Source organism: Cimex lectularius, unplaced genomic scaffold (assembly GCF_000648675.2).
Source record: "Cimex lectularius strain Harlan isolate CLEC.00 unplaced genomic scaffold, Clec_2.1 scaffold288, whole genome shotgun sequence".
NCBI lineage: Eukaryota > Metazoa > Arthropoda > Insecta > Hemiptera > Cimicidae > Cimex > Cimex lectularius.
In genome coordinates, this window is record NW_019392933.1 from 476,601 (window position 1) to 503,365 (window position 26,765).

At 33.3% G+C, this 26,765-nt stretch overlaps 5 protein-coding genes across 7 annotated transcripts; 2 read left to right on the top strand and 3 right to left on the bottom strand.

The window, feature by feature from the left end:
• The first annotated feature begins 3,916 nt into the window (after nt 1-3,916).
• LOC106673239 (ADAM 17-like protease) lies at nt 3,917-14,161 on the top strand. 3 transcript variants are annotated; one of them, XM_014405278.1, is made up of 14 exons: nt 3,917-4,330; nt 4,385-4,523; nt 4,585-4,685; nt 5,706-5,827; nt 5,886-6,015; nt 6,073-6,245; nt 6,322-6,516; nt 8,946-9,087; nt 9,812-10,047; nt 10,116-10,223; nt 10,501-10,595; nt 13,076-13,314; nt 13,380-13,495; nt 13,625-14,161. In XM_014405278.1, the coding sequence occupies exons 1-14, from the start codon at nt 4,273-4,275 to the stop codon at nt 13,931-13,933; spliced, it is 2,163 nt and encodes a 720-aa protein (XP_014260764.1). In that variant the 5' UTR covers nt 3,917-4,272; the 3' UTR covers nt 13,934-14,161. The 3 variants fall into 3 exon arrangements, with proteins under 3 accessions (XP_014260764.1, XP_024085156.1, XP_024085157.1); XM_024229388.1 differs by lacking the exon at nt 3,917-4,330 and having other exon boundaries at nt 4,423-4,523; nt 4,585-4,681; XM_024229389.1 differs by lacking the exons at nt 3,917-4,330; nt 4,385-4,523 and having other exon boundaries at nt 4,600-4,685; nt 5,689-5,827.
• On the top strand, nt 14,159-17,121 carry LOC106673240 (33 kDa inner dynein arm light chain, axonemal-like). The gene is made up of 7 exons (XM_014405282.2): nt 14,159-14,468; nt 14,537-14,821; nt 14,878-15,015; nt 16,308-16,440; nt 16,499-16,644; nt 16,699-16,896; nt 16,954-17,121. Exons 1-7 carry the CDS (start codon nt 14,304-14,306, stop codon nt 17,014-17,016), a joined length of 1,128 nt encoding a protein of 375 aa, XP_014260768.1. The 5' UTR covers nt 14,159-14,303; the 3' UTR covers nt 17,017-17,121.
• LOC106673241 (33 kDa inner dynein arm light chain, axonemal-like) lies at nt 17,047-18,269 on the bottom strand. Its single transcript, XM_014405283.2, has 6 exons — nt 18,044-18,269; nt 17,852-17,986; nt 17,668-17,800; nt 17,472-17,617; nt 17,194-17,391; nt 17,047-17,137 (listed from the first exon to the last, which is right to left on the bottom strand). The coding sequence occupies exons 1-6, from the start codon at nt 18,149-18,151 to the stop codon at nt 17,102-17,104; spliced, it is 756 nt and encodes a 251-aa protein (XP_014260769.1). The 5' UTR covers nt 18,152-18,269; the 3' UTR covers nt 17,047-17,101.
• A 517-nt stretch (nt 18,270-18,786) lies between these two features.
• Nucleotides 18,787-23,387, bottom strand: LOC106673234 (translation machinery-associated protein 16 homolog). Its single transcript, XM_014405258.2, has 5 exons — nt 23,281-23,387; nt 20,474-20,571; nt 20,279-20,419; nt 19,139-19,287; nt 18,787-19,057 (listed from the first exon to the last, which is right to left on the bottom strand). The coding sequence occupies exons 1-5, from the start codon at nt 23,281-23,283 to the stop codon at nt 18,840-18,842; spliced, it is 609 nt and encodes a 202-aa protein (XP_014260744.1). The 5' UTR covers nt 23,284-23,387; the 3' UTR covers nt 18,787-18,839.
• A 1,606-nt stretch (nt 23,388-24,993) lies between these two features.
• LOC106673233 (protein FAM136A-like) lies at nt 24,994-26,249 on the bottom strand. Its single transcript, XM_014405257.2, has 4 exons — nt 26,053-26,249; nt 25,699-25,839; nt 25,543-25,620; nt 24,994-25,482 (listed from the first exon to the last, which is right to left on the bottom strand). Exons 1-4 carry the CDS (start codon nt 26,143-26,145, stop codon nt 25,348-25,350), a joined length of 447 nt encoding a protein of 148 aa, XP_014260743.1. The 5' UTR covers nt 26,146-26,249; the 3' UTR covers nt 24,994-25,347.
• Between the last annotated feature and the right edge of the window lie 516 nt (nt 26,250-26,765).

Here is a 26,765-nt window from a genome sequence, read left to right on the forward strand (position 1 = left end):
AAAAAAATGTTATGTGTACATAAATTCAATGTTATAATAACTGTCTCTCAATTAAATGACAAAGAGAATTGTAAAATCTTAAGTGCTCCAAGATTTTTTATTGTTATATTTTCTACTACATTTATAAGAAATATTTCATTTAGCATTGTACTTCTGTTCCAATTAATATTTTTATAAATTGATTTTGTTTATCATTTTCTTAACTTTTTTGTTAAAACAGATTACAAAAGAAAATAAGAAAAAGAAAGTACACACATTAAAAAAATAATAATGATAATTTGAGGTAGTTGCAACAGTTACTGTCAGTTGTACAACCACAAAATACATAATATGATTCAGATACTATTTTACACAAGGTTAATAAAATTATTGAATACAAGCTGTATTATTTATATATATCCCAATATAACTTTTCTTTTCAGTTTGGGCACATGTGCATAACAATTTTGATCAATGCTTGGTACTAGGTAAAAAAAAAATATCATTAAGAAACTCTTGTCCTGAAAATTTAAAATTTAGATTTAGATGTTTTTATTATAACATTCATTTGTTGAAAGTTTTGCTAGAATTATTGTGATGATGATGAGAAAAGTACTAAGGAGCAGAGGGTTTGGTATTCCAAGCAGCCATTGAACTTTTCCTACTTCTTTAGTTCAGTTTCATTGACTCAATCCTTCTTTTTAGAATTTTCTTTCACTAACTGTTTCTGCTGCAATTCTTTTCCCTGGATCTTCTTGCCTAGGTTATATCTTTATTGAGCAGTCACTTCACTTTCAAAGAAAACATGGGTGGCTAGGTCATCAAATATATCTGTTGTTTGGCTGTAGTATTTGTCGGTTTTTGGAGGTTAGGACATCCTCCCATAAGCATCTGCTTATTCGTTACTCTCTTGACCTATGAATGATATGGGGTACCATAGAACAACCATAGTTTTTAACAGACACTCCAGAGATATTATAGAATAAGTATGATGTCATGAATAATATGTAATAAATAATAATAAGCATATTGATGAAAGAAAACATGATTTCTACAAACTATCGTCACTTATATATGATAAAAGAAAGATGGCAGCGTCAGTGGGCGGGGTCGTCGGAGAGGCTCTTGCGAGTCAAGAGCACGACCGGTAGATGGCCCTCAGAGAATCTGAGCAGGAGGCGAGGGATCATCCTCACGCGACTGAGGATTGGCCATACTCGGTTGACACATGGGCACCTGCTTTTGGGCCAAAGCCCGTGCAGGTGCTCCTTATGCAGAGAAAGGTTGCTTGATGTGTCCCACATAATAGAGGCGTGTCATGCCTTGGCTCCATACAGAGAGCGTGTAGGCATGCCGCCGGATTTAAGAAGAGTCCTCGAGCACGGTAGTGAGTTTCAGAGTCCCCTGTTCTGCTTTTTAGGGGAAATTGGGTTTTTTTATTGTATGTAGTATGTCTTATGTGTTATGTGTCTATATGTTTTGTCTGTGTGCATGTACTTATTAGCGTGAATGGCGAAGGGTGAGGGTGAATATAACGTCATCATCGCCCCTCGAACGATGAAAGCGAGTGAGTGTTTGTTCGGGGTCGATGGCGGAATATTTATAAAAGTACCCCATCGACCCCAATCTAGTTTAGTTTAAGTGTAGGTCGGTGGAGGAATATCAAGTACTCCACCGACCAAACAGAATGAGTGTACTGTATGGATGTATTTAAGTGTATGAATGTATTTATTTGTATGAATATTGTGTTTGAACGGGTATAGAATATAGAATATAGACTTAGTGGGGGCTGAAATGACCTAGATGTTGGAAGCCCCAGCAAAAAAAATAAATAAATAAATTTAAAAAAATAAGCATATTCTTTTACTATAATTTCTGTATTTATACTGTGGTGACCAAACTACAGAAGTGAATTCAAAGATAGGTCTGACTATAGTATATATCATGCATCCTGCCCAATCCTGGAGATGGACGGATAAGACTGAGGCTTTCCACCAGAATGCCAACACTCAGTGTGGGGGATTCTCGAGGCGTACCGGTAATGAAAGCAAATTTCCACTGCGATAAGTGTCTGTGTTTAGAAAAAGATTAAATATAATAGATGGGGTCAACCAAAGATTTTTCGCTGTATAAAAAGCAATGCAGGTACCTCCCGACGACTGAGTTTCCCTCATGGTAGCAACCAATGGAGTAGAAAAATAACATGGAACATTTACCAATTGATAACAATAAATAAAACAATAAAAAAAGAGGACACTTAGATATCAAGTGACAGCCTTGAAAAAAATTTAAAATTAAATCGAACAACCATCAACCGATAATCCCATCACCACTGATACAAACATCACAATTAAAAAATAAATATTTTATTTTACCTGTTAATCTTTTTGAGAAGTATATTTATATTTTATATTTTGCTTATAAGCCTGTAATTTGGTTTGTACTTTGCACAGTTATGTTGTTTTTCAATTTTTTTATATTTTTATATATTTTTTGTTCATGGCTTATGTTACGTTTTATATTGGTTTATATAAATTGTATGTTAAAGGATTAATAATCCGTAAATAAATAAATATTAACAATGCAGAGATGTGGGTTTCCTGGAAAACTATTAGTCTTCCTTTAATCATTAAACAAAATTCCAAAATACTTTAGAATTTATTTGAATTAAATTTTCTATGTTATTTGCATAGGAATACTATTAGAAAACTTTAAAGGTTTTTTTAAATTTTATTTGTTTATTTACAGATTGAAATCCACTATAAAAAAACATTTTACAATAACAAAAAATAAAAATAATATATGCAAAAATAAAAATAATATATATAAAGAGAATAAGGACATATATACATGGTAATATTATAAATGTTAAATATAAAAATACAATTAAAGAGTAAAAACTGAACAACAATAAAAATGAAAGACATAATTATTAAGCAAATAAAGGCAAAGTAAACAAAATAAAGCTGAAAGACAATTGGAAATACAATATTTAGGTACATATTTAATGAAAATAATGGTCATTGTAGATATATAATAAGACTAGAGTGAATGTTAGGTGAACCAGTAAATGATATAAATTGTAATAAATTTTTAACAGCATGAAATATAAAAGCATTTAAAAAAATATAAACTGGGAAGAAAATTCAACTAAAGTAGGGTTGTAGGATATGGTTTTTCACAGATTGCACAGAACTATTGAAGAAGACAATGCTATTGCAGATGTTATTAATCATCATTCTGTGTAGAGGAGAAGAAAGCATGTAGTTAGAGCTTTGGAATTCAATATAAAATAGTTTGTGTGTTTTGAAAGAGAGCGAATGGACGGGTAGCTGTAGCTGAGAGAGGAGAGAAGGTCTATCAATGAGATTGTTTAATAATTTAAATGCAAAAACAATATAAAACTAATCCCTTCTTAGTGCCAGTTTGGAAAGTTTAAATTCAGAGCAGATTCCAGGGTAGGCAGAGTTCGGAGGAAGATTGAGTTGAAAGTTTTTTTAAAAATTTGTTTTGTACAGATTGAAGAATTTTTTGATAATTTAGATAGAATGGGTTCCAAACAGGTGTAGCATATTCTAGTATGGGTTGTACAAAAGGTTTATAAAGATGGACAAAACATAGAGGATTTTTAAATTCATAGGTGTTCCGGATGAAGAAACCTAGCATCTTCATAGATCTATTTTTTATTGAAGAAATATGTTCTTTAAACTTGAGCTTTTGATCAAAAAGTACGCCAAGATCCTTTAATGAAGTTGAGCAAGTTTGTCATTAGAGCACCAGGTTATCAAATACATTTAGAATATATTTTTTTATAAATTAAAAGACTTCTAACATAATTGTAATAATTAATGTAGCAAATGTAAAATAAAATTTTAAAACGATTTCCACAAAGTTTTATTTAAGGATTTTTCAGGAAGTTTATCTAATTTTTTTTTAATGATCCCACAGATGAGTCAGTGTTTTTTTATCTGTTAGCTTGAGAGTAAGATATAGCAAAAGTAAACAATTCTAATCAAAAATATCAGTATACAGTCGATATTGGTAGATTTGGAATTTTTGTAAGGCAATTTCATTTTGTACCAACTACCAAGCAATCCTAGCTTTCAATATATTGGACCCTGACTCACAGCTACGCTAGCGCTTTAAGCGCCTGGATTTTTGTTGAATGCATGATATGATATCAATCTGTTGGAGTTGGAAAGTAGTTGGGAACGGGAAGTTGCTGTCAACTTGGTACGATGAGGTTCTGGTTGTATTGCTTCCATCGTAGTCGTTTTTAAAATAACATACAACATGTTCAAAAAGCACATGTCATTTTTTGCACTGCTGTTCAGCACGGGTTTCGTATGCGGTAAATATATTTGTCCCGTTGTGAATTGTTCGATATTGACTTCCAGCCTTCCAGGTTCCATACACAAGAATTTAAAACACTTCAATACAATCCACGCTTCCGAGCTGACGCACAACATAGTAAAAAGAGGACTTCAAGACAGTTCACACCCTTATAATAAAATAAAAGAAGTCAATTTCAAAACACTCGGAAGGTATGTTGATTCTGTAAAATTAATTTTTAAATCTTTTCTTAACTTTGTCTGTACTATTTAGGAATTTTCGACTTATCCTTACACCACGGCGAGGTGTACTTCATTCCAAATTCCAAGCGTACTCTGTTGACGGTGACGGCAAGGAAAAACCCATTGCAGTAGGTATGGACTTGAAATTAATTTTTGTGATATGTTAGTAGTACATTATTGGAAAATAGTAGGATAATTTAAGAAAAGGTAATGCGTGAAACATAATGATTTGGATGTATATGAGTGTGTACATACACACACATGCCAAGTTGACCCTATTGGCTTCTTGTAGTCTACCGGCAATTCCAGCTTTTGCTATTAACAGTAAATTGCCGGCAGACTTGAGAATCACCAGGATAATACTCGTCCTTACATATCTTTGCATAATTCATAAATTACTGGACCTTGGCTGAGAAGTGCTACCTCATCGACGTACTCATCTGACATTTCCTCTTCAGATTATCACATTATGGGTTCAGCTAAACTCTATTTATGGGGAAAATGCTACTTAAGGTCTGCAGAAAACTCATCGAGGAGTTGATTGTTCAAAAATCTGAGAAGTTCTGGGATGACGGAATTACAAAATTACATGGAAGTTGGCAACAAAATATTGGATTAAATTTATTTACAAGTTCTAAAATTTTCAATTGCATTACAAATCCTCAATACGATCCGTATTCGACTATGGTGCTTTTTTTATGGATCAGCTTCCCAATCGCTGTTAAAGAAAATTGATACACTTCGGAATGCATGTATAAGGCGAATTCTTGGAGGTCTACCAAGCACCCCCATAGTTGCGTTAGAAGCCGAAGCTTGTGAGCCCCCTCTAGAAATGCGGCGCAAAAAATTAGCGTTCAACTTCCTTATCAAACTTTTTTGTCAAGAAAGTCCTATATTTAATAAAATAGTTACACTCACTGAAAAAAGTTCTGACCTCAACCTTTTACCAAAAAAAAGAAATCCCCCACCCTAGTGTCGGCCTTCCTACAGTCCGTTCCTTTCATCTACTCCCTTTTTAAAAGCCCTGTGGACCCCATGTATCAGATGGAGTACGAGGTACTAATTAACAATTTTTGACAATGATGACAAAAATTGTCTGCAAAAGCTAAACAGTTAATATTTACCGCATATCTAGTGATTTACATTTTTCAGATCATGAAAACTTTTATGAGGGAAGACTCTTTGGCGAGAATCAATCAGAAGCCAGTGTTCACCTGGAAAATGGCATTATGACTGCTGCAATTCATCTTCCTGATGAGACCTATCACATTGAGGTACTTGACAATTACATATTTATTGATTTAAAAAAAATTATGTTACAACTATTTTCAGCCCTCTTGGAGGCATTTGCCAGAGCTTGGTAATGAGACGATGCTGGCATATAGAGAATCCGACATAAAGCTAAGCTGGCATGATTCCGGTTTCAGCCCTTGTGCTCATGTCAAAGAAGGAAATGATGAAGGTTGATTTTTCATATTTAATTTTGTATGATTTAAGGTGTTAATTATTTCCTCTTTAGATTTTGAAGAAGATGAAGAAAATGAAGATGGGCCGAAGACGAGAGCGAAACGACAAACAGACCAATACGAGTACACTCCTACTAAAACTAGATGCCCTTTGTTGCTAGTCGCCGATTACAGATTTTACCAAGAAATGGGAGGTGGTAACACAAAAACCACAATTAATTATCTTGTAATTAAACATTACATTTATATATAAAGCTTATTTAAGTAGTTAGATTATTATTAATTTTTTATTTATTTTTTAGATAAGCCTCATTGACAGAGTGCACAAAATTTACAATGATACAATATGGCAGGACAGGGGTGAGAGCGAGGGCTTTAAAGGAATGGGGTTCGTCATTAAAAAGATAGTCGTTCATTCAGAGCCGACAAGAGTGAGAGGAGGTGAAGCTCATTATAACATGATCAGAGAAAAATGGGATGTGCGGAATCTATTGGAGGTGATTAAAGAAACATTTTTACAAATTATAACTAAAATATATACAAAGATAATGGAATAAAGTAAAACATCACTCGAACTATTTATAATATTGTTAAATTGTAAAATAATTATTTATTTTGAAACTGTTTTATGCTGTATGAAACCAACAGGTCTTTGCTAGAAATTACATATAATAGATACATCCTGAATTAAATAGTTACAATTTCTTTAAAATTGATATTGGTACAATTATTTTAAAATTGATAACTCATTGAAGATGGTGCAATGCCAAAACCGTTTGAGTAATTCAATTGACCCGCAAGTGTAGATAGACCATTAAATAACCCATGCCAGTTCTACATTTTCTTTCCTTTGCATTGAAACTTTGGTTGAAGAAAACCTTTTATTAGAAGTATTGATAAACACAGAATTATTGTAGAAATATTCTTTTTAATATAGGATATCTATCTTTTGGTTTGAATTTTTTGACACATTAACATTAAAATATGTGTGGTGATTAGTGACCGTGAATCGATAATTATTCAGAAATCGTGAGATGCGGTCTGGTGAGATTTAGGTTTCAGAAAAACATTTTCTTTATCGTGCCAACGTTTCGATCTTTATTGAGATCATCATCAGGGCTCAAAGTGTTTGTCTTCTGTGTAATTGTGCCATTCTTGCGTGTCGTGTTGAGAGCGCCACTCTCCACCAAGTGTTGGCACTCTCAACAGACACACAAGAATGGTACAATTACACAGAAGACAAACCTTTGAGCCCTGAAGACGATCTCAATAAAGATCGAAACGTTGGCACGATAAAGAAAATATTTTTCTGAAACCTACATCACACCAGACCGCATCTCACGATTTCTGAATAATTAAAATAATCTGAATTCTCTGCATTGTAAACTCTTTCAAGTGTGTATTTTTTCTTCTGATTATGTGATCAGATTTTAAAGTTTAAATGTTCTAGTATATACCAAATCCAAACAAAATTGATGATCTAGCTTGATCGCCCCTGATCATTCTGGCTAGCCTATTCTCATTGTTTTTGTCTGTCGGTTGCATTTCCATAGTTAACTCACATTGGTGGTTGGTCTGTTGCTACAGCAAATACATATCTACTTCTATTACAACTAGTTTTGCTATGACAAAACTACTACTACTTGTGCTACAACAACTAAGAAATACTACATCTTTTTTTCAACAAAAACAATATTACAACTAGTGTTGCTACAACAATAACAACTACTATTTTGTTGCTACTACTTGTGCTACAACAACTAACAAATACTACTTCTTTTTTTTCAACAAAAACAATATTACAACTATTGTTGCTACAACAATAACAACTACTATATTTGTTGCTACTACTGGTGCTACAACAACTAACAAATACTACATCTTTTTTTCAACAACAACAATATTGCAACTATTATTGCTACAACAATAACAACTACTATTTTGTTGCTTCTACTTGTGCTACAACAACTAACAAATACTACATCTTTTTTCAACAAAAACAATATTACAACTATTGTTGCTACAACAATAACAACTACTATTTTGTTGCTATTACTTGTGCTACAACAACTAACAAATACTACATTTTTTTTTCTTCAACAAAAACAATATTACAACTATTGTTGCTACAACAATAACAACTACTATATTTGTTGCTACTACTAAAACTACTTTTGCTATAAAAAAAATACTACAACAACTTTTGGTATAACAACATGTCTTCATTTCTTGTTGTAGATAGTGACAGTGGTAGTGTTTATTTGTGCAGCTTTTCTTTGGCTATATGATAATATAGATGTTAAAAATATACATGAATGATTTAAGAGTTAATAACAACAAAAATAACTTCTACAACTGCTGCTGCTGCTATTATTGTTGATACAATAACTACTACATTTGCAGTTAAAATTGCTACAACCAGTTTTGCTACAACAAGAAGTATTTCTTCATTAGTGGTAGTAGCTACTTAATTATTGGAGATGGCTAAAAGTTTAGGTTAACAGACAATAGCAGTGAGAATAGGCAGGACGATATCAGAAAGCACCAAATTAAATAGTTATAGGTTATACTTGCAGATCCCACTCCCAATGTTTTGCAAATATTTATGATTAATAAACAGTTGTGTATCAAGCAAGAATTTGTGTAAAAAGATGTTTAAAGATTCCTGTTTTTTGCTTTTACGTGTTAATGAAAATTCACAATATTCAAAATAGACAAAGATACAATTTTAAATGTTTATTGTAAGGCCTTACAAAATGCTAGGCTGAATATAAAGAGGTAAAGTGAAACCAAATGAATGTTTTATTTTTCATGATAACGAATATTTAATATTTAAAAAACTTGGAGTTCAAATAAGACAGTAAAACAACAGTCTTCCCAATTCAGCTTCGACATCCATAAAATACAAAAATTAAATTTTTTTTAGGTGTTTTCAAGGCAAAACATAACAAAAGCCTATTGTATGTCCCATCTCTTCACTCATCAAACTTTCGATTCAAGTCTGGTACTCGGTATGGCCTACATAGCTTCGCCAAACCTAAAGTCCGTCGGCGGAATCTGCACAAAGGGTTAAAAATATCACAGTTATAATTCTTTGCAATTTTCGGTGGTGGTCGCTTTATAAATAAACATAAACTGTATTGTTAACTGTATTATTATTATATCAATAGCTTTTCCAACATGCCTTTAACATATTTTACAAATAATTCCTGAATATTAACAAAATCAAGATGCAACTGGGTCCATAGTAAAAGTGGTCTTTAATAGATTGTTAACATATCAACTTTTATTGTAAATAATAAAAATATTGGCTTACATTATTTATTGAATTTTTTTGTCTGTTGTCTTAATGTCTGCTGTCTACTCATTATGAAAGAATGAGACATATTTTTGCCTCTCGGTGTAAAAATATTGACATTTGTGTTCTGGTCAGGTCTTTAGCCGAGAGTACTCCCACAAAGATTTCTGTCTCGCCCACCTCTTCACTGATTTAAAATTTGAAGGTGGTATACTTGGGCTTGCCTACGTCGGTTCTCCACGGCGTAATTCAGTCGGTGGAATATGTACACCAGGTTCATAAACAGAATTGGAATATTTTGTTTTTTTTCCATTTTGTAGACAGAGCATTATTTATTTGTTTATGTTGTCAGAATTACACAATTTTGTTCTAAATAATTTTTATCTTTTGTTTTTATTCTCGTCCTGCATGACCAATGATCCTGCTTTGCACGTATTAGCCCATTTCGCTGTGTTTAATCTGATTATAATAAATTAATTGCAATATTTTTACAGAGTATTTCAAAAATGGTTATACCTTGTACCTTAACTCTGGGTTAAGCTCGTCCAGAAACCATTACGGTCAACGGGTCATAACTCGTGAGGCCGATTTGGTAACAGCTCATGAATTTGGGCACAATTGGGGTTCAGAACATGACCCGGATTTAGCAGAGTGTAGCCCAAGTGCTAGCCAGGGAGGCTCATATTTGATGTATACATACAGCGTGAGCGGTTACGATGTGAATAATAAAGTGAGTCATGTTATTCCTTACAAATTCAAACTTATAAACCTAACTGATTTTACTTTCCAATTCCACAGAGATTTTCACCCTGCAGCCTTCGTTCCATAAGAAAAGTTCTGCAAGCCAAGTCTGGCAGATGCTTCTCAGAGCCAGAAGAATCATTCTGTGGAAACCTAAGAGTAGAAGTAAGTTTATTAATAATTTCAATTAATTATACTTTTAATCGAAAGTCTGGGTTGAGGTGGAAAAGCTAGTGGCATGAACAAGATTTGAACCCACGACCTTTGGCTTAATATACCGCCCCTCTAACTACTTGTGCTGTCATGACTTCAATCCTCTCGGACACCAACTCCTCATCTCAACCTACAACCTTTCTAATTTTCCCTCTTTTTGCAATATTTTTATATTAATAATAAGAAATTAGTTTCATTGAAATCTTAATTTTCAATATTTTGTTATCAGGGTGATGAAGAATGTGATGCTGGCCTCTTGGGAACAGAAGACAATGATGCTTGCTGTGATAAAGTGTGCAAACTTCGCCAAGGGGCAGTATGCAGGTACATTAATATATTTTTCTCCCATAAATTCATAACACTTATAGCGATAAAAAATAAACTTACGGGATCATGGTTAGGGCATGCTAATCATACTTGCCACGACATCAGTCCTGGGTTCAAATCCTGACTTTTAATTGAAAATTGATGTATTGGATCTTCTTGAGGTCATTTTACAGGTGAATAAAAAACATCACTATTGGGTTTCACCAAGCTTTCGGCGAATGTTCCGCCATCTTCAGGGCTTTACCCAGTTTTTTAAGACAATTAAATTTATTGCACTTTTTTTTTTTTAATTGAAGGTGGAAATGAATCTACATACTCTTTCATAAGTTAATACTCAATCTCAGGTACATGTATTTCTTTATCACAGATACGTTATATGTATATACAACTTTTAAACTGTTTTTTAACTTAGAATTATAATTTAATTATGTACAAGGAACTTGAAGAAAATTGAGACACACAAAAACAAAACAACAAACATGTGCAATAAATTTAATTGTCTTAAAAAACTGGGTAAAGCCCTGAAGATGGCGGAACATTCGCCGAAAGCTTGGTGAAACCCAATAGTGATGTTTTTTATTCACCTGTAAAATGACCTCAAGAAGATCCAATACATCAGTTTAAACTACGGAGGTCGATCAATATCAACTAGAATTTAATTGAAAATGTTTGAAAGAAGTGTTGGAAAGTGGTTTGACCCCTCATCCATGACACTCAATGGGTTGTTGGACATTAAGCCCTCCTGTATAACTTAATAAATCTTATATTGATAGTTATAGTCATCTAAGCACAATTTATAGTCTGAACATTGAACCCAGTGGATTCTGTATGAAAAATCACTGTGACTAGATATAACTGCATATTCTCAAACATGGGTACACACTTGTGATGACCCTTGCACCAGGCTACCTATAGCTATAGGATTATAAAATCCTATATTTTCCTATTTGGGGACCGCGGTAGCCGAGTGGTTAGCATGAGAGACTCTCACGCCGCGGTCGTGGGTTCGATTCCCACCATCGCCTCTGGCCCTTTTTTCCCGATAACCCCCAATTTGAACACACAAGAATTCGTACCATGGCTAATATGCAAGATCATAAGGCCAATTAAAAAAAAAAAAAAATCCTATTTCTTTGAGCTTCACAATGAATCATTGTTCGCATGCCAAGGGATTCAGTTTTGGTGATGTTCAGCTTACCAACTGACCAAAACTGTAGTTTCTCTCGTGTTAAGTATAATTACAGTATGACAAATCACCGGATCATGTTTGGCATTGGTGGATGAAAAATTCTTGGCAAATTATGTTTAGGAAAGATAGAATGAAAGGATCAAGTGACATCGCTATGAATGCTTGGCCAGCTACAAGCTAGTTATCCCTAGCTTATACTTTTGCTCAGTTCTAAGTTCGTAGACTCTAGTCACACTGAGATTTTACTCTTAGGACCAGTATTATTTGACAGAAATACCATAGCCAAAGTAGTGTCCTTGAATCAGATTATGCCAAGAAATTACTTGTAGGTCCAGTAGTAACAATGCAAGTATTGCAGTCCGGAACCTTTTTCAGTAGGAGTACTCCTACGGAATTGGTTACATTAACCCCTTATACTGTCTCGCTGAAGTTTCACAGCTACTACTACACCTTTACTTAATTAATGAAGCTTAAGCTAATGGTTAAAAGTGGCATTTCACGACCAATCATTGCGGGTTAAATCTGACTCATATTTTCACCACATAGGACCTGGGTTCAATTCCCAGGAATTTTCAAAAGTAATTTGATTGTACAAAAATTTAGATTGACTTGGCATCTGTGCAGACAAATATTGTATTGAGTCATTGTGAATTTTCTCAGTTTATTTATTTCAAGTTGATATAGTGGCCATAAAAAATAAATTGTAGGTAGTAAAATATTAACAATATGTAGAATTACAATTAATTAAGGTTTTTAGTTGAGATGAAAAAAAGTTAATGGCACGAGCGGGATTCGAACCCACGATCTTCAGCTAGATACACCGCTGCTCTACCACTTGAGCTATCGTGACCTCGATCCACTCGGACATCAACTTCCTATCTCAACCCCACCTTATGAGTTTTCCCTCCTTTTTGCCATTTTTCAAATGTCGTGTAATCGGTTAGGATTCTCGACGACAATTCCTTGGCCATTTCAATTGTCGTCGAGAATCCAAACCGATTACACGACATTTGAAAAATGGCAAAAAGGAGGGAAGGACTCATAAGGTGGGTTGAGATAGGAAGTTGATGTCCGAGTGGATCAAGGTCACGATGGCTCAAGTGGTAGAGCGGCGTATCCAGCCGAAGATCATGGGTTCGAATTCCGCTCGTGCCATTAACTTTTTTTCATCTCAAATAAAAACCTTAATTAATTGTAATGATTTAATTGGTCAAGCGGACCACGAAATTAGTGAATATGTAGAATTTTGTTGCTAATATTATTTTCACATTTATTTATCTCATTTTAGTGATAAAAATTCTCCTTGCTGTCAAAACTGTCACTTCATGCATGCCGGCATCAAATGCAGAGACGCCCAATATTCAACGTGCGAGCAAGAGTCCCGTTGTTCAGGCGTTGCGTCGGAGTGTCCTAAATCGGCAGCGATGACCGACGGCACGGAATGCCTTGAGAGAGGGAAGTGCAGGCTGGGCAAATGCATACCTTACTGTGAAACGCAGGGTCTTCAGAGCTGCATGTGCGATACAAGTAGGAAACTTTTATTTATTCAAACTAGTCAATTTATTTTATTTTAATATATAAACACATTACAGTCGGCGAGGCGTGCAAGAGGTGTTGTAGGATGAACTTAAACGAGACGTGCTTTACCGTTACACCACACGACATTCTGCCGGATGGAACACCATGCATACACGGGTTTTGTAATAAGGTAAATTTTTTTATATTAATTTACATTAATATAAATTATATTAAATAATTTATATTAATTATTTTTATATTAAATTTTAAAAAATTTACCTTAGTATGTTTGATTTTAATTTTTTTACTTCTTAAACAGGGCATCTGTGAGAAGACTGTTCAAGATGTTGTAGAAAGATTCTGGGATATAATAGAAGACATAAATATAAATAAAGTACTGCTCATACTCAGGGACAATGTCGTCGGAGCCGTTATTATCGTCACAGCGCTTATATGGATACCTGCCAGCTGTCTTATTAACTACTTTGACAAAAAACGGCTAAGTGTTCCAGACGTGGACTATCCGGGGAGTACATATCGAATAATCAATGATGAATTATGGGGTGCACTTGAGACAAAAAAAGTCATCACTATGAAAGTAGCGAGGTCGAATATACAACCAATGTGATAACATTCATTCCTCTTATAGATTTTGTAAAGGACAATTTTAATCAATGTCATATTGGTTTTATGTAATAATTCAAAATTATTGTAACTTTGTTTCTAGTCATTATATTCACAACTTGTTAAAGTTACCAAAATTTTCATTAATTGTTTTGTGAGTTTCTCATGGTACATTGTCTATCTGTTTGATTGTTTATAAAACATTTTTATTGAAACCTTATTTATTAAACACATGAGCAAAAAACATTGTTTTTTTTATCCAATTGTATTTTTTATTGATATATTTCTTAAGTGTAGCAAGTTTTTTGTTAGTTCTTTTTCAAAATTTGATTTAAAAAAACAAAAAACAAGAAAGTCTGAATAAATTCTGGACAATGACTTCTACTATTTCTCCCGATATTCCTTCAATGACATCAAGAAAATTGGATTGTCTCAATGACAGCTCACAGAAATTACTGTGTACAAAACCAAAAAAGAATGTTATCAATGAGTGTACCTGTACCCAAAATTGTGTACCTAAGAGGGACCCATTTTACAAGGTAAAGCTACTAAAATAATTATAATAATAAGGATTCTTCTAGAAGAAAAGACGTTTTGATTTGTTCAGGAGGAAGTTTATAAACTACTCCACGACCCCGAAGTCTACAATCCTTTTAAGGATAAGAATGTCGTACCTGAAAATATACACTCTTTTTTGAAATGTGCCATCAAAGAAAAGATTTACAAGCAGAGGAGGAAAAGATCGAGGATTCCGAGGCAGAGGTACAGGGGGGACAAGATTGAAATGGCCGCGGGAGATCCAGAAAGACTAAGTAGAGGTGTCGTAAGGATTTTGAGATTCTTAAAACCAGTCGAAATCGGTCCGAGCAACCAGAAACGCCCTCAAGTTGAAGTAAGGCTGTCGTAATACTTATTAAGAGTGGGAAATAGATTTCTTGAATTTTGTAGCCAGTACGTTTAGAAGTAAATGTACCCGTAGTCTATCCAGATCTGGAAGAGGAGAGATACTCTGATATACAAGAAGTTTTAGATGGCGTATTCCCACCTATCGAGTGGATTCAAAATAATAAGCTTTATAAAAGACAGGTAAAAAAATCATTCATTTAATTTTTTGGAGGCTACTTAAAATTTTAAAAACTAAGAAAATGAAATAGTACTATTATAGAACTAACCACATTTGCATAATATAATAGTTTGATCATTTACAATTCGATTATATCATGGTTCTAGTGCATTTTGCCATTTTTAGTTGTTTTATCAGTGTGTTAATTTGTTAATTGCATATAAATTATTTCTTCATAAATTGACACTACAAAAAATACTGAAACTGATTTGGACATGTGGTCTAGATCTATGGGGACCATGGTTAAGTCCGACTTATATTTGCACGCTGATGGGTTCGAATGCCAAAATAGCCCATGGATTTTAATTGAAAATAGTATGAAAAATGTTTTGTAAACTGGTTTGTCCTCCTTGTTCGTGACACCCAACGAGGGTAGTACAGATAGTAATAAATATTTTATTGCAAAAAAAAAAAAATAAATAAATAAATGGACAATATTGATGTACTACACTGGCCAAGTGTAGCAAAATTTTGGTAAACAAACCAGTTAGTTTAGGTAGACCAGGATGATTGGAGATGATCAAGCTTCATAACTACAATATTTTAAAACCGTAATAATCATTTAATCATCAATGGATCATGTAATTTGGTTTTTCTTTTGAATATTAGGAATAACGATTGAATTGATTTATCATGTTTCTATTATTATTTACTTATACATTACTCATAACATAATTATAAGTAATTTATAATTAAATAATAGTCCAAATATAATAAATCAATTCAATAATTTTTACTTAACTTAATTATAAGTTATTTATAAAAATTTCTTACTTATCCCAAAATCAATTTTGGTACTTTTTTTTTTGGGGGGGGGGGGGTAAAAAACACTTTCTTATTTTATTTCTAATCAGTTGAGTGCAAAAATGTAAGCAGCAATATCATTTTCATAGTAACTAATAAGATCTAGATTTTTAAGAATCTTTCAATTAATTATGGTTTTTAGTTGAGACAAAAAAGTCAGTGTCACGAGTGGGATTCGAACCCATGATCTTCGGCTAGATACACCGATGCTCTACCACTTGGGCTGTTGTGACTTCAATCCACTCGGACACTAACTTCCCATCTCAACCCCACCTTCTGAATTTGATACTGACTTTTTTTATCTCAACTAAAAACCTTAATTAATTGAAAGATATTAATTGGTCAAGCGGACCACGAAAACTAGTGAATTTTTTAAGAATATTGTTTTTGATAAAAATTTGACTTGGTATTTTCACAGTAAAATCTGTACTGCTGGTTATTCTATTTTCAGGTTTCGCCGTACCCAGCCCATGTCCTAGATATAAAAGATTTGTCCAAATATGTAGATTATCGAATTGGCCAGTGCAAAGTTAAAAATTCCGGCGTCTGTGAAGGGCGATATCGCCTGTTTTTGGACGTTTTTGGTAACATTAAAACAATTTTGCATTTTCCACAATTTATGGACATCGGCCGAGATTTTAGATGAACTGGTGCGCCAGGAGATAATTGCATGTCCAGAAAGGGGTTTGCAGCTTGCACGTGTAAGAGATGACGTGATACAAAGGATTGAAGTCTACAAAGAGCTGTTCGAAGAATGCGATGCAAAATTGTCAAGAATCTTTCACTTAGTAGGCTTTTGGAAATTTTCTTTTTTTTCTTTTTATAAAATTAAATGTTTTAAGGTCGAGCTTGGCGCTGAAGAAATAATGGAGGAAATCAACACTCTCAAGCATGAGAATTTAGTGCTTGAAAATTTTGTCATATGTAGGACAATTTATTACGAAGAGTTGTTGAAGGATATCACACTGTTGAAGAATATCGATCAAGACCATGGATACAAGGACCTTAAATATTACGAAGATCTCAATGAACGTCTTAGAGTAACTATTAATCGTGTACTTGTGGATTTTCTGTTTGTAAAAATATATATTTTTCAGTTTATCATGAATTCGGTTCATCAATATGGTCGGGATGAGCTTTACCGAGATTACGAGGCTTAAATAGATAAAATAAGAGAATCATATACTGAGAAAAAAACGTGTATTATTACATCTTTTCGCAGCTGCAAATAAAATGGTCGATTTTTTATCGTTTCGAGTAGAAAAGCTCATCTAACTGGCACTAAAAATTTGACGATTTTTACAAAAACGTTTACAGATATTTTCAATCCGACGTACCTTTAACTGCATATTTGTATTGTTTAGAAGCTCCAACTGTTCGGCTTGCCTCTTTTTCGCATTGAGCAGCAATTCTTTACCCCTTTTAGTCGCCTGGTTCAAAGCATCTTCCATAATTTTCACTTCATTTAAAATCTTATCCCTCTGTTGCCTGGCTTCTTCGACTTCTTTCAATAAGGGTAAAATACTATCTTCAGCCTAAAAATACCAAAGGAGTGGCAATAAAATTTCTCAAACAAAACTTCTTTATATTGTTGAAGTTTTTCTTCTCAAAATACCTCAAGAGCTTTACTTTTAGCATATGAAATACTGCCCTCGTAGAGTGCTTGAACTGATGCAAGTGACATTCGATGCTCATCTCTCATTCTAATCAGCAGCATGCCCCTTTCCGGGCAAATGATCGTCTCTTGACGAATCATTTCATCTAAAACATTCATTTACAAACAAAAACTCATCAACTTCAATACTGATTACCAAAGAGCTGGATGAATATTTCTCTTCTGACAGAGCAAATACCCCTTGATCTAGCCTGCCGTTGTTTCAGCCACAGATCGAGTGTCTCTTTCAATTTAATAACGTCAAATCTTGAAACAGGCTCTGTCGATACCTAAAACATCTTTGTGTACGTGCGAAACGATGATATGTTTTACCGCACAACCTGCAGCTGCCAAACTGCCCCTTCCTCCTCCCATTCAATTGGTGGCAAAAGTGAATTCAGCAGCAACTGTAATTCAATTACTTCCTCTTCTGTTTTCTGGCATTGGAACAGTTTTGACCTTATTTCTCCTGGGAACTGAAATAATTTAGTCATCAATAATCATGTGGTTTGTTCTTAAAATATAACTGGTACCTTCAGGTTGGTTTTTTGTCCATCCGGATCTATTATCATCAAAGGGTTAGAGTACTTCAGAAGAGTCTCATTATCTACTGTGCGCTCTATCATCTCCTGGATCGACATGTTTGCTATCTTTATAAGACTTGTACCCAGCAACTGCTTATTTTTTTTTGTAAAAAGTAAAGAGAAAGAAAAGTTGAAAGCAAAATCAGCTGGTTTTATTTTTTTGTTCTTGAAAATTGGTAAAATGAGAAGGATTTAAATTTTTTAAGAAACCAAGTAAACTTTGCAATGAAATGATTGAATCTGATTGATTGAAGTGATTAAATCTGCAAGGTGATGTACCAAAAGCTTTATCTCTGATCATCAATGGCTTGTAATTCAAGTTACTTTATAAGATCAAAGTCCAACCAGTGAGGGTGGTGATTCTGACAACAAAACCACCATAATAAGCGCATCATGATGATCCAAAATCTTTCAAGCTATAACTTCACCTTGCAGCCCTCTCAATACAAGCTAGATTTGTCGAGTGTAGTATATAATTATTTAGATTAAATTATAAGTATTCAGAAATCGTGAGATGCGGTCTGGATTTCTGAATAATTATTGATTAACGGTCACTAATCACCACACATTAAATTGTAAGTTTAAGATAAGTTATAAGACATTTGATGAGAGTAAGAAAAAATATTGTACGACTGATGTACCACATTAAAGGAAAAATTTACTAAAAAACCAAGTAAAACAAGAAACTTTAATAAAAATATATTAGCAAGTATTTACAATAAATATTCCATAAAATTTGACATTTTCAATTATTTGTGTCCATCTCTTTTTCTTGGCTATCCTCTATGTTTCCTTCATTTTCACTATTTTGACGCAAATACTTTTTAGAAATGGGCAGAGGTTTATAAGTTTTTAAATAGTTTCTTGTAAACCTTTTGATGACAAAATTGTTCATTTTTCCAATTTCTCCTTCCCATTCTTTCAACATCTCCAACTGCTTCGGGTTTAAAATATCAACCATTTCTACAACAAAAAAGAACAATCAATAATGTATTTTTACAGAGATAAAATGTAAGGAATATGTATTGAAGTTGTTTGTCCTACCTAATCCACAAGTCTCGAATTCTTCCTTTTCCCTTGAAACTGTCATTTTTATTGTATCCTCTCTGCTTGCATGCTGCCTTCCTTTTCTATTACCAATGGAATGTTTGATCTCGATCTGTTCTAGTTCTTCATTAAACCGTGCAAGATAACTAAAAATAAGTTTAATTGAAAAATACTGTGCGAGATCTGCAAAGCGAGAAGTAGGGAACCGAATTTTTACATATTTTTCAATATTTCTTCTATTTTAAAGCAGTCTTACTCAATTCAAGCCATTTGGAAACATTTGAAATATTTTAAGAGGAAAACGCTAAAGTGTCGGTGGCCACAATGGTGCCCATCACTGTAAGGTAAAGGTCCCGGGTTCAGATTCAACATACTTATAAATTCAATTAATTAAGGTTTTTTTAGTTGAGATAAAAAAGTCAGTGTCACGAGTAGGATTCGAACCCATGACCTTCGGCTAGATACGCCGCTACTCAACCACTTAAGCTATTGTGACTTCGTGATTAATTAATTGAATGATATTAACTGGTCAAGCGGACCACAAAAACTAGTGAATTTAATAAGTTAAAATGAAGTATACTTCAATAAAAGCTTTCCGTGGCCATTTCATTTGTGGCCGAGAATCAAATAGGTTACACGACATGTGAAAAATGGCAAAAAGGAGGGAATATTCAAAAAGGTGGGGTTGAGATGGGAAGTTAGTGCCTGAGTGGATCGAAGTCACGATAGCTCATGGTAGAGTAGCGACGTATCAAGCCGAAGTTCGTGGGTTCGAATCCCGCTTGTGACACAGACTTTTTTATCTCAACTAAAAACCTTAATTAATTGAATGATATTAACTGGTCAAGTGGACCATGAAAACTAGTGAATTTAATACTTACAAATGCTTTTTATTTATTTTTTTAATTGATTCATATAACCTCACAGTTAAAGTACATCCATTAAAAAAAAAAAAAAAACCACACCGCCAACATGGGGCATCAGCAGAGCAAACAAGAATTGAATACTAACATTTTTTTATTGATTATGGATACCAGGAACTGGAGGAGTTCCCCCTGAGCATTGCAGTTTTTCAATTTATTGTACTTCTTGCTGGTTCCATTTTGGAAACTTGCAACAACACATGGGCATAATTACCTATCAAAAAGTTTTTCAAAACAATTTGCTGTCATGACCGTGACGCCTGACGGCAAATGATCCTTGAACCACATGAGTTTTTCACCAAAAATGTTCTTCCTTATTGAGAAATCTTTCTTGGTCTTCAACCTCGCCAACTGCCTGCAATATTACTTTTCAAACAGTTCGTTATATTTGTTATAAATTAATTGTTACCTAACAGCTTGTTTCGCCAGTTTTGTCGCTTTTCGACTGTTCGGATGTGCAATCCCCAGTGCTTTCGACTCATTTTTCTTCGCCTGTTTTGATTTTCCCTGAAATTAAACAAGGGTAAAAATTAAGGGCAAAAGATTGATAAATAGTGGAATTTCATCTAGAGGTCCTGACAGGCCAAAACGTATTGGCCAAAAGTCCAAAATGGTCCAAAACAACTTAACTGAATGTCAATAAATTTGTTTAGAAACTACTGAGCCAATTTCATGATTAAACTTAACATTGCAATTAACATAATTCGGTTTTCTTCTGGTTGTTAATAATAGAGGTGTAATAGTATTTTAATTACTACTTTAATAAATGCTTTTAAGTAGAAGAAGGATATATTTATTATTAACAAAAGTAATGGTTTACAAAATAGTTACAGTAAATTTTAAGCATGGCAAAAAGCTGTCTGCCCTCTATAATATGCCTGAAAGGCAAAACCACTGAGCATAAGACAACTACGATGATCAGAGATCTACAGGGTTCATCACCTCACAGATCTTACCATAATGTTTTAAAAATGTTTTAAATTGTATTTATTATTTCATGCATTAATGATTGTCATTTAATTTATTTTTAGTCTGTAGTTAAGGGTTTATGAATGGACTAAAAAAAAAATAAAAAAATTGTGTATGGTAAAATCGTAGATATTACTGATTTCTGATTTATATATGCTCAAATCTACACATACATACACGCGGGTACAGAGTTGAACTTATCAATTCTTGCAGCTTGCCGGTAATTCCAGCTTTTGAATTTTACTATGAATTACTGGCAAAGACTGAGATTCACCCATCCCGGGTGTTGGCAGTATGGGTTCAGACCTTGGTCTTATCCATCCAGCCAATGACGAGGACTCCAGAGGCAAACAGCCAGGTCATTTCAGCCCCCAGTTAATAGACCCAAACTCACTCTCATTCTTTCTTATTTTCATACCGTTCAATCTGTTATGGTACTGGAGTAACTGATATTCCTCCAACACCCTCTACACGTAGTATATAATTTGCCTAATTAAGGGTTGATGATATTGATGAGGTTCTCAATATTCTGCCATCAGTCCTCTCACACTACACATTCATGCTAATAAATACATTCAGACTTTTAAAAAAAATGTATACAGTAAAACAGTCCTATTTCCTCTGAAAATCAGACCAGGGTACACAAATATTCACAGTTGTGCTCAAGTACAATTCTCATATCGGGTGGTATTTCTACCTATTCCCTACATGAACCCCCAAGAATGGCACCCTCCTATTAAACGGGACACACACCGAGCAACCTTTCTCTACATGCTGTACACATATATGGATGTTGGCCCAAAAACAATGTCTATGTCAACCTCACAAAGACTGTCCTTAATCGGGTGATCCCTTCTAAAGCCTAGTATGCACTGAGATTTTTTTTGAAATTTGAATCAATTCATGTTGCGGGGCAGAGTCGGGGCTGCGTAGATTCATTGTTGCGATGCAGCCATGATTCTGCTCCGCGACAAAGAACCGTGTTCAGACCAAGATTCAGTTCACATTCATCAGTGCCTGCGAAAATGACAGAGGAACTAACTCTCAGGAATTTCCCTTGCTCCTTTTTGCGTTGTACGTAGTGCATCCAATCGGAAGTGCATTAAAAAACTGTCATTTTAAAGTGTGCATTTTTTTTTTACAATTTTGGCGATGGAAACACTGAATTTTTGGGTTAAACCGTTCAATGTCTGGCTTCTAAATTCCCGATTTCTGTATTCTGTGAATGATACATCCCACAAACACCGATGGGAATGCATGTCTTCAATAAACTGTAAAGTCAACTCGGTACTCCACAACATACCTTTAATACAAGACAGTATCAAAATCTTCAAGAAAACACTCACTAGAACGTCAACTAAACAAATGAAGGAAGAGCGCTTGTTCCGATTCACGCCCGCACTGGCAAATGTTGCCATACATCGGATGGGATTCAAAAGTCGGAAAATGCTAGCCCGCAACACACCAGATTCATCGCAACAATGAGTTGGGGCAGCCCAGATTCAGGCTAGACGCAGCCGAGACTCTCCGGAGATTCAAAGAGTCAACTCAAAGAATCCCAGTGCGTACTGGGCCTAAGAGATCAGACCCTCCGAGGGCCACCTATAAACAGTGCTCTTGATACGTGAGAGCTTCTCGGCCAATCTGACCCACCGACACTGCCACATTCTTTTAATTTAATTTTTTTTTTTTTTTTTTAATTGCATATTTAGCTTCAGATGGCTGGATTATGGTGGTTAAGTCCAGAGGTTGGGACCTCCAGCCCAGCCTTAATCACCTCATCCGCCTGTTCGTTACCTCCAGAGCAGTAACCGTGCAGAGCGAGTTGGAGCAAACTATGTAGAAATTATGAATAATAATTTTTATCCTGAATGTTTTATGATTCTGCTACATATATATTCCAGGTGCTTTTTTTTAAATTTAATAAATAATTTAATGTTTAGTGCATGAAACATTAAGAGATGATTGCTTAAAACTTATGAAAATGTTAACTCCCTGGCCAATAAACTTTGGATCCCTTTTTCAATTTTTATAATTTATATCACATTAAAACTGATAAATACGTGCAATTAAAAAAATACATCTTTTTTAACTTCAAAGGACAGTTTGTACCTTGTTTTCATTATTTACACTAAGTCAATTAACCAATATATTTAAGACATGCATATATTTTACTAATAATTAATATATAAAATAAAGATGTTATTTATTATTTATTAAATTACATATTTTTATGTATATACTAACCATTTTAAGTAAAATGTAAAAATCAAAAATTGTTGAAACTTTTCAACTGCTGTAACAGTTCAAAACCTTTTACTCAAACTCAACACGTGCTTATGCCTCATAAACAAAATAGCTATACTCAAGCTTATGACGCTCCGCTTGGCATGTAGCAAAATTGCTATTTTGTTTGATTATAAATGCCAGTGACGAAATCAAACAATGAAATTATACAGACATCTCTTTTGGAAATTAGATTTTTAAAGAGAGACAAATAATTGGATAATATAAAAACTTAAAATTACTATAATTTAGAAGAATATGTAAATTTAAACTGTTTTAAATAAACTTTAAATATTTCTTTTGGTTTTAGGAACCAAATCAACAAAAAGACCCATTTATTAATCGATTCTGCACATACTACTGAACTATTCAAAAAGCTTTGAAAGTTTTCTTTTGTCTTTAAAGAAAATTGTATTACTTTAAGTAAACTGGCTTAGTTGAACATTTCTGAATGAAATCCTGAATCCATGAATGTCAAAACTATAAGACTATGTTCAGATTTATGCTTTACTCAATCAGGAATTTATGCCAAAAATTATTGTATGAATAAGCTGACAACTTATATAATTAAATCAAAGGATTATTAGGCTCAAAAATTTGATTATTGAGCTAGTTATAATGCCAAAAATAAATGAAAATGTTCGAACTGTGATAATGTTAAAGAAGATATGAGGTCTCCCAAGGGACTGTTCTTGGACCAATGCTATTTAACATCTTTATAAATGACCTTTGCAAGCTAAAAGCGACAGCTAAACTGGCTCTTCTCTGATGTTACAGTCCCCTGTAGGGTTGATACTATCAGCAAAGGTTATTTAACTATAGATGCGTTTTAAACATTTTGAAAAATGGTGGATCAGACCTTATGGTAGCACAAATGAGGCAATACTGTTTCCTGTTAAGCAATAAAATTCATACATGAATGTTAAAATTTATCAAAAACCAGTCGATGATTTATTGAAAAATCCTCAGTTCAAGTCACCAGTGAATCTTACAGCATCATCGTTGCTTGTACTAATGTTGAGTTTGTTAAATTTATATACTTAATAATAAATAAGTTAATAAACAACTTATTACAAGCTTCATCTTTATTTTAGTTCTTTAGTTCTAATGAAACATTTGACCAAAATGTCCTAATTTCACTCATATTTTTGTTTTTCAAAAACTATAAAATTTCAAAATTTAACACAATAAATTAGATGTAAAATTAAAATGTGGTAAATATATTGTGTTTTGTTTTATGAACATCAAGTAGTTCGTGATTGTACTGACTTACAACAAACATATTTTTTTCTTACTTCTCTAATCGAAAATGCAACCATAACTCAAACCAAAAAGTTTAACTCACGATCTCAATAAGAAATCTCACAATTTTAATTTTTATTATTTAATAATCAGCATAATTTACTGTTTATAGAGGTTTATTAATATTACTCGATTTGAAATTGGTTAGTTCAATTCATTACCATTTTTATTACATGACCTTGTTGTACACTGTCTTCTTGTAATGTTTAGTTTTAAGTAGTTTTTTTTCTCATAATTGTTGCTGCTATTGTTTTTTAATTTACATTTCTATTTTAGTGTTTGTATGTTTTCATAAGATATATTTTGGTTTTTTGTGGGATTCAGGTTTTGGATAATTGGTAATATATTATTGTATCCTTGTGAACACAATGATTTCACATTTTTTAGTTTGCCGTATATTTTTCTTACAGTAAGTCGAACCAAACTGCTTTCAACCATTCATCTACACTCAGACATTTCCCTATTATAACAATTTTTACATTTCACTCTGTTTTTTATGTAAAACCTATTTCATGTATCACATGTACTAAAAAGGAGTTCCTGTAAACAAATTTTAAAACTAATTCTTCAATTTTTCAAATTGATGAATTCATATGACAGTTTCCTTACTTGTCCCTAAGGGAATGGTTTAGAAACTCGACTTGATATAATAATATAAATAATGCATACAGAGTCTTGTTACGAACATAAATAATTTTCTACAAAAATTTAGAAACAAATTTAATATTAGCTTTTAACGGCATTTTGTTTTATTTCACCTAAACGAGCCCTCAGACGACTCAGCATAGGAGGAATGCCTTTCATATTATTTTCTATCGATGAGACTACACATTTTTCAAACACTTTGTTGAATTTTTCCATCTGAAAATAAAAGAAATTTTAATAAAGTAAACAAGATTAGAAATTAAATGGACAATTTACATCTTGTTCAGTCGCCGTCGGTGGAATTTGAACCTTTGTGTCATCACGACAGTCCATTACACCTCTCTGCAATCGATTCTTTAAAAAAAAATATAAAAAAATAAAATAAACCCCAATTAAAATCATGTTTTATCAATTAAAAATAATACAAAATACCTGAATAGTGTTAAATTCGTCCTTAACTATGCTTTCAGCCTGTGTTAAGAAATTGCTACATCTCTGTATACAGTTCTGCACATCTTCTAAACTTCCCGTTTGATTTTCACAGCACTTTGCAGCACAATAGTGCATATTGACCTGAGGACATACAAAATATACAAATTTGTTTGAAAATAAACCTTGGTCTACTTGCTAAAAGGAACAAAATACTGAAGATTTTGGAACCGTTGTGTGCTATTTCTGGGATTCTTATAATGAAAATAGCTATTATAATTTAATAGGTTCCTTCAGGAGAAAAAAAAGAAGAAATAAATAGTAAAGCATCCACGTGATTATTCAGCTTGGACTCACTTGTATAGGCCTCAGGTACTCTTTGTCAATCTGGTTAATGACATTTTTAAACGCTTCGTCCACTTTTCTGCTTTGTTCTTCTTCCGAACTCATAATTTTGATTGCTGGGTGTCTTGCTTTAATAATTAACTGCACTCAGTTAAAGAGTTATTCGGATTTTGAACGATGAATGATAAAATTTAACAGAATTACCTTCCTCTTATTTATGCAGTGGTTCATGCTATCTTGCATGACATCACAAAAGTATTCAATGATATTTGAAGTTTTTTTAAATATTTTTAAAGATAAATTATTTTATTAAGTAAACCGGCTTGACGGAACATTATTTTGAATTGTTAATCCATGTATATCAAAACTAAAGACAGGAGTTGTCTAATAGAAGTAAAAATAGTAATAAAAATAGTAAAGGTGGGGCGAGTATGTAGATTCACTTCTTGTAAATCATTGTTCTAATCACAGAATTTGTTGTTTACAACAACAGTTGAAACAAAAGTTATAAACAACAAATTTTGTTCTGCAGAACCATAATTAAAAAAGTTAAAAAAAAGTTGGATATATTCAGTTTTATGTTTTATTCAATCAGGAATTGATGCCAAAAATTAATGTATAAACAAACATTTATTTAATTAAACGGGCAGAAGCCCAAAATACAATATAAAAAATGGATTACAGATATAGTTTCATTCTAATGGAAATGGAAAATATTTTCATTA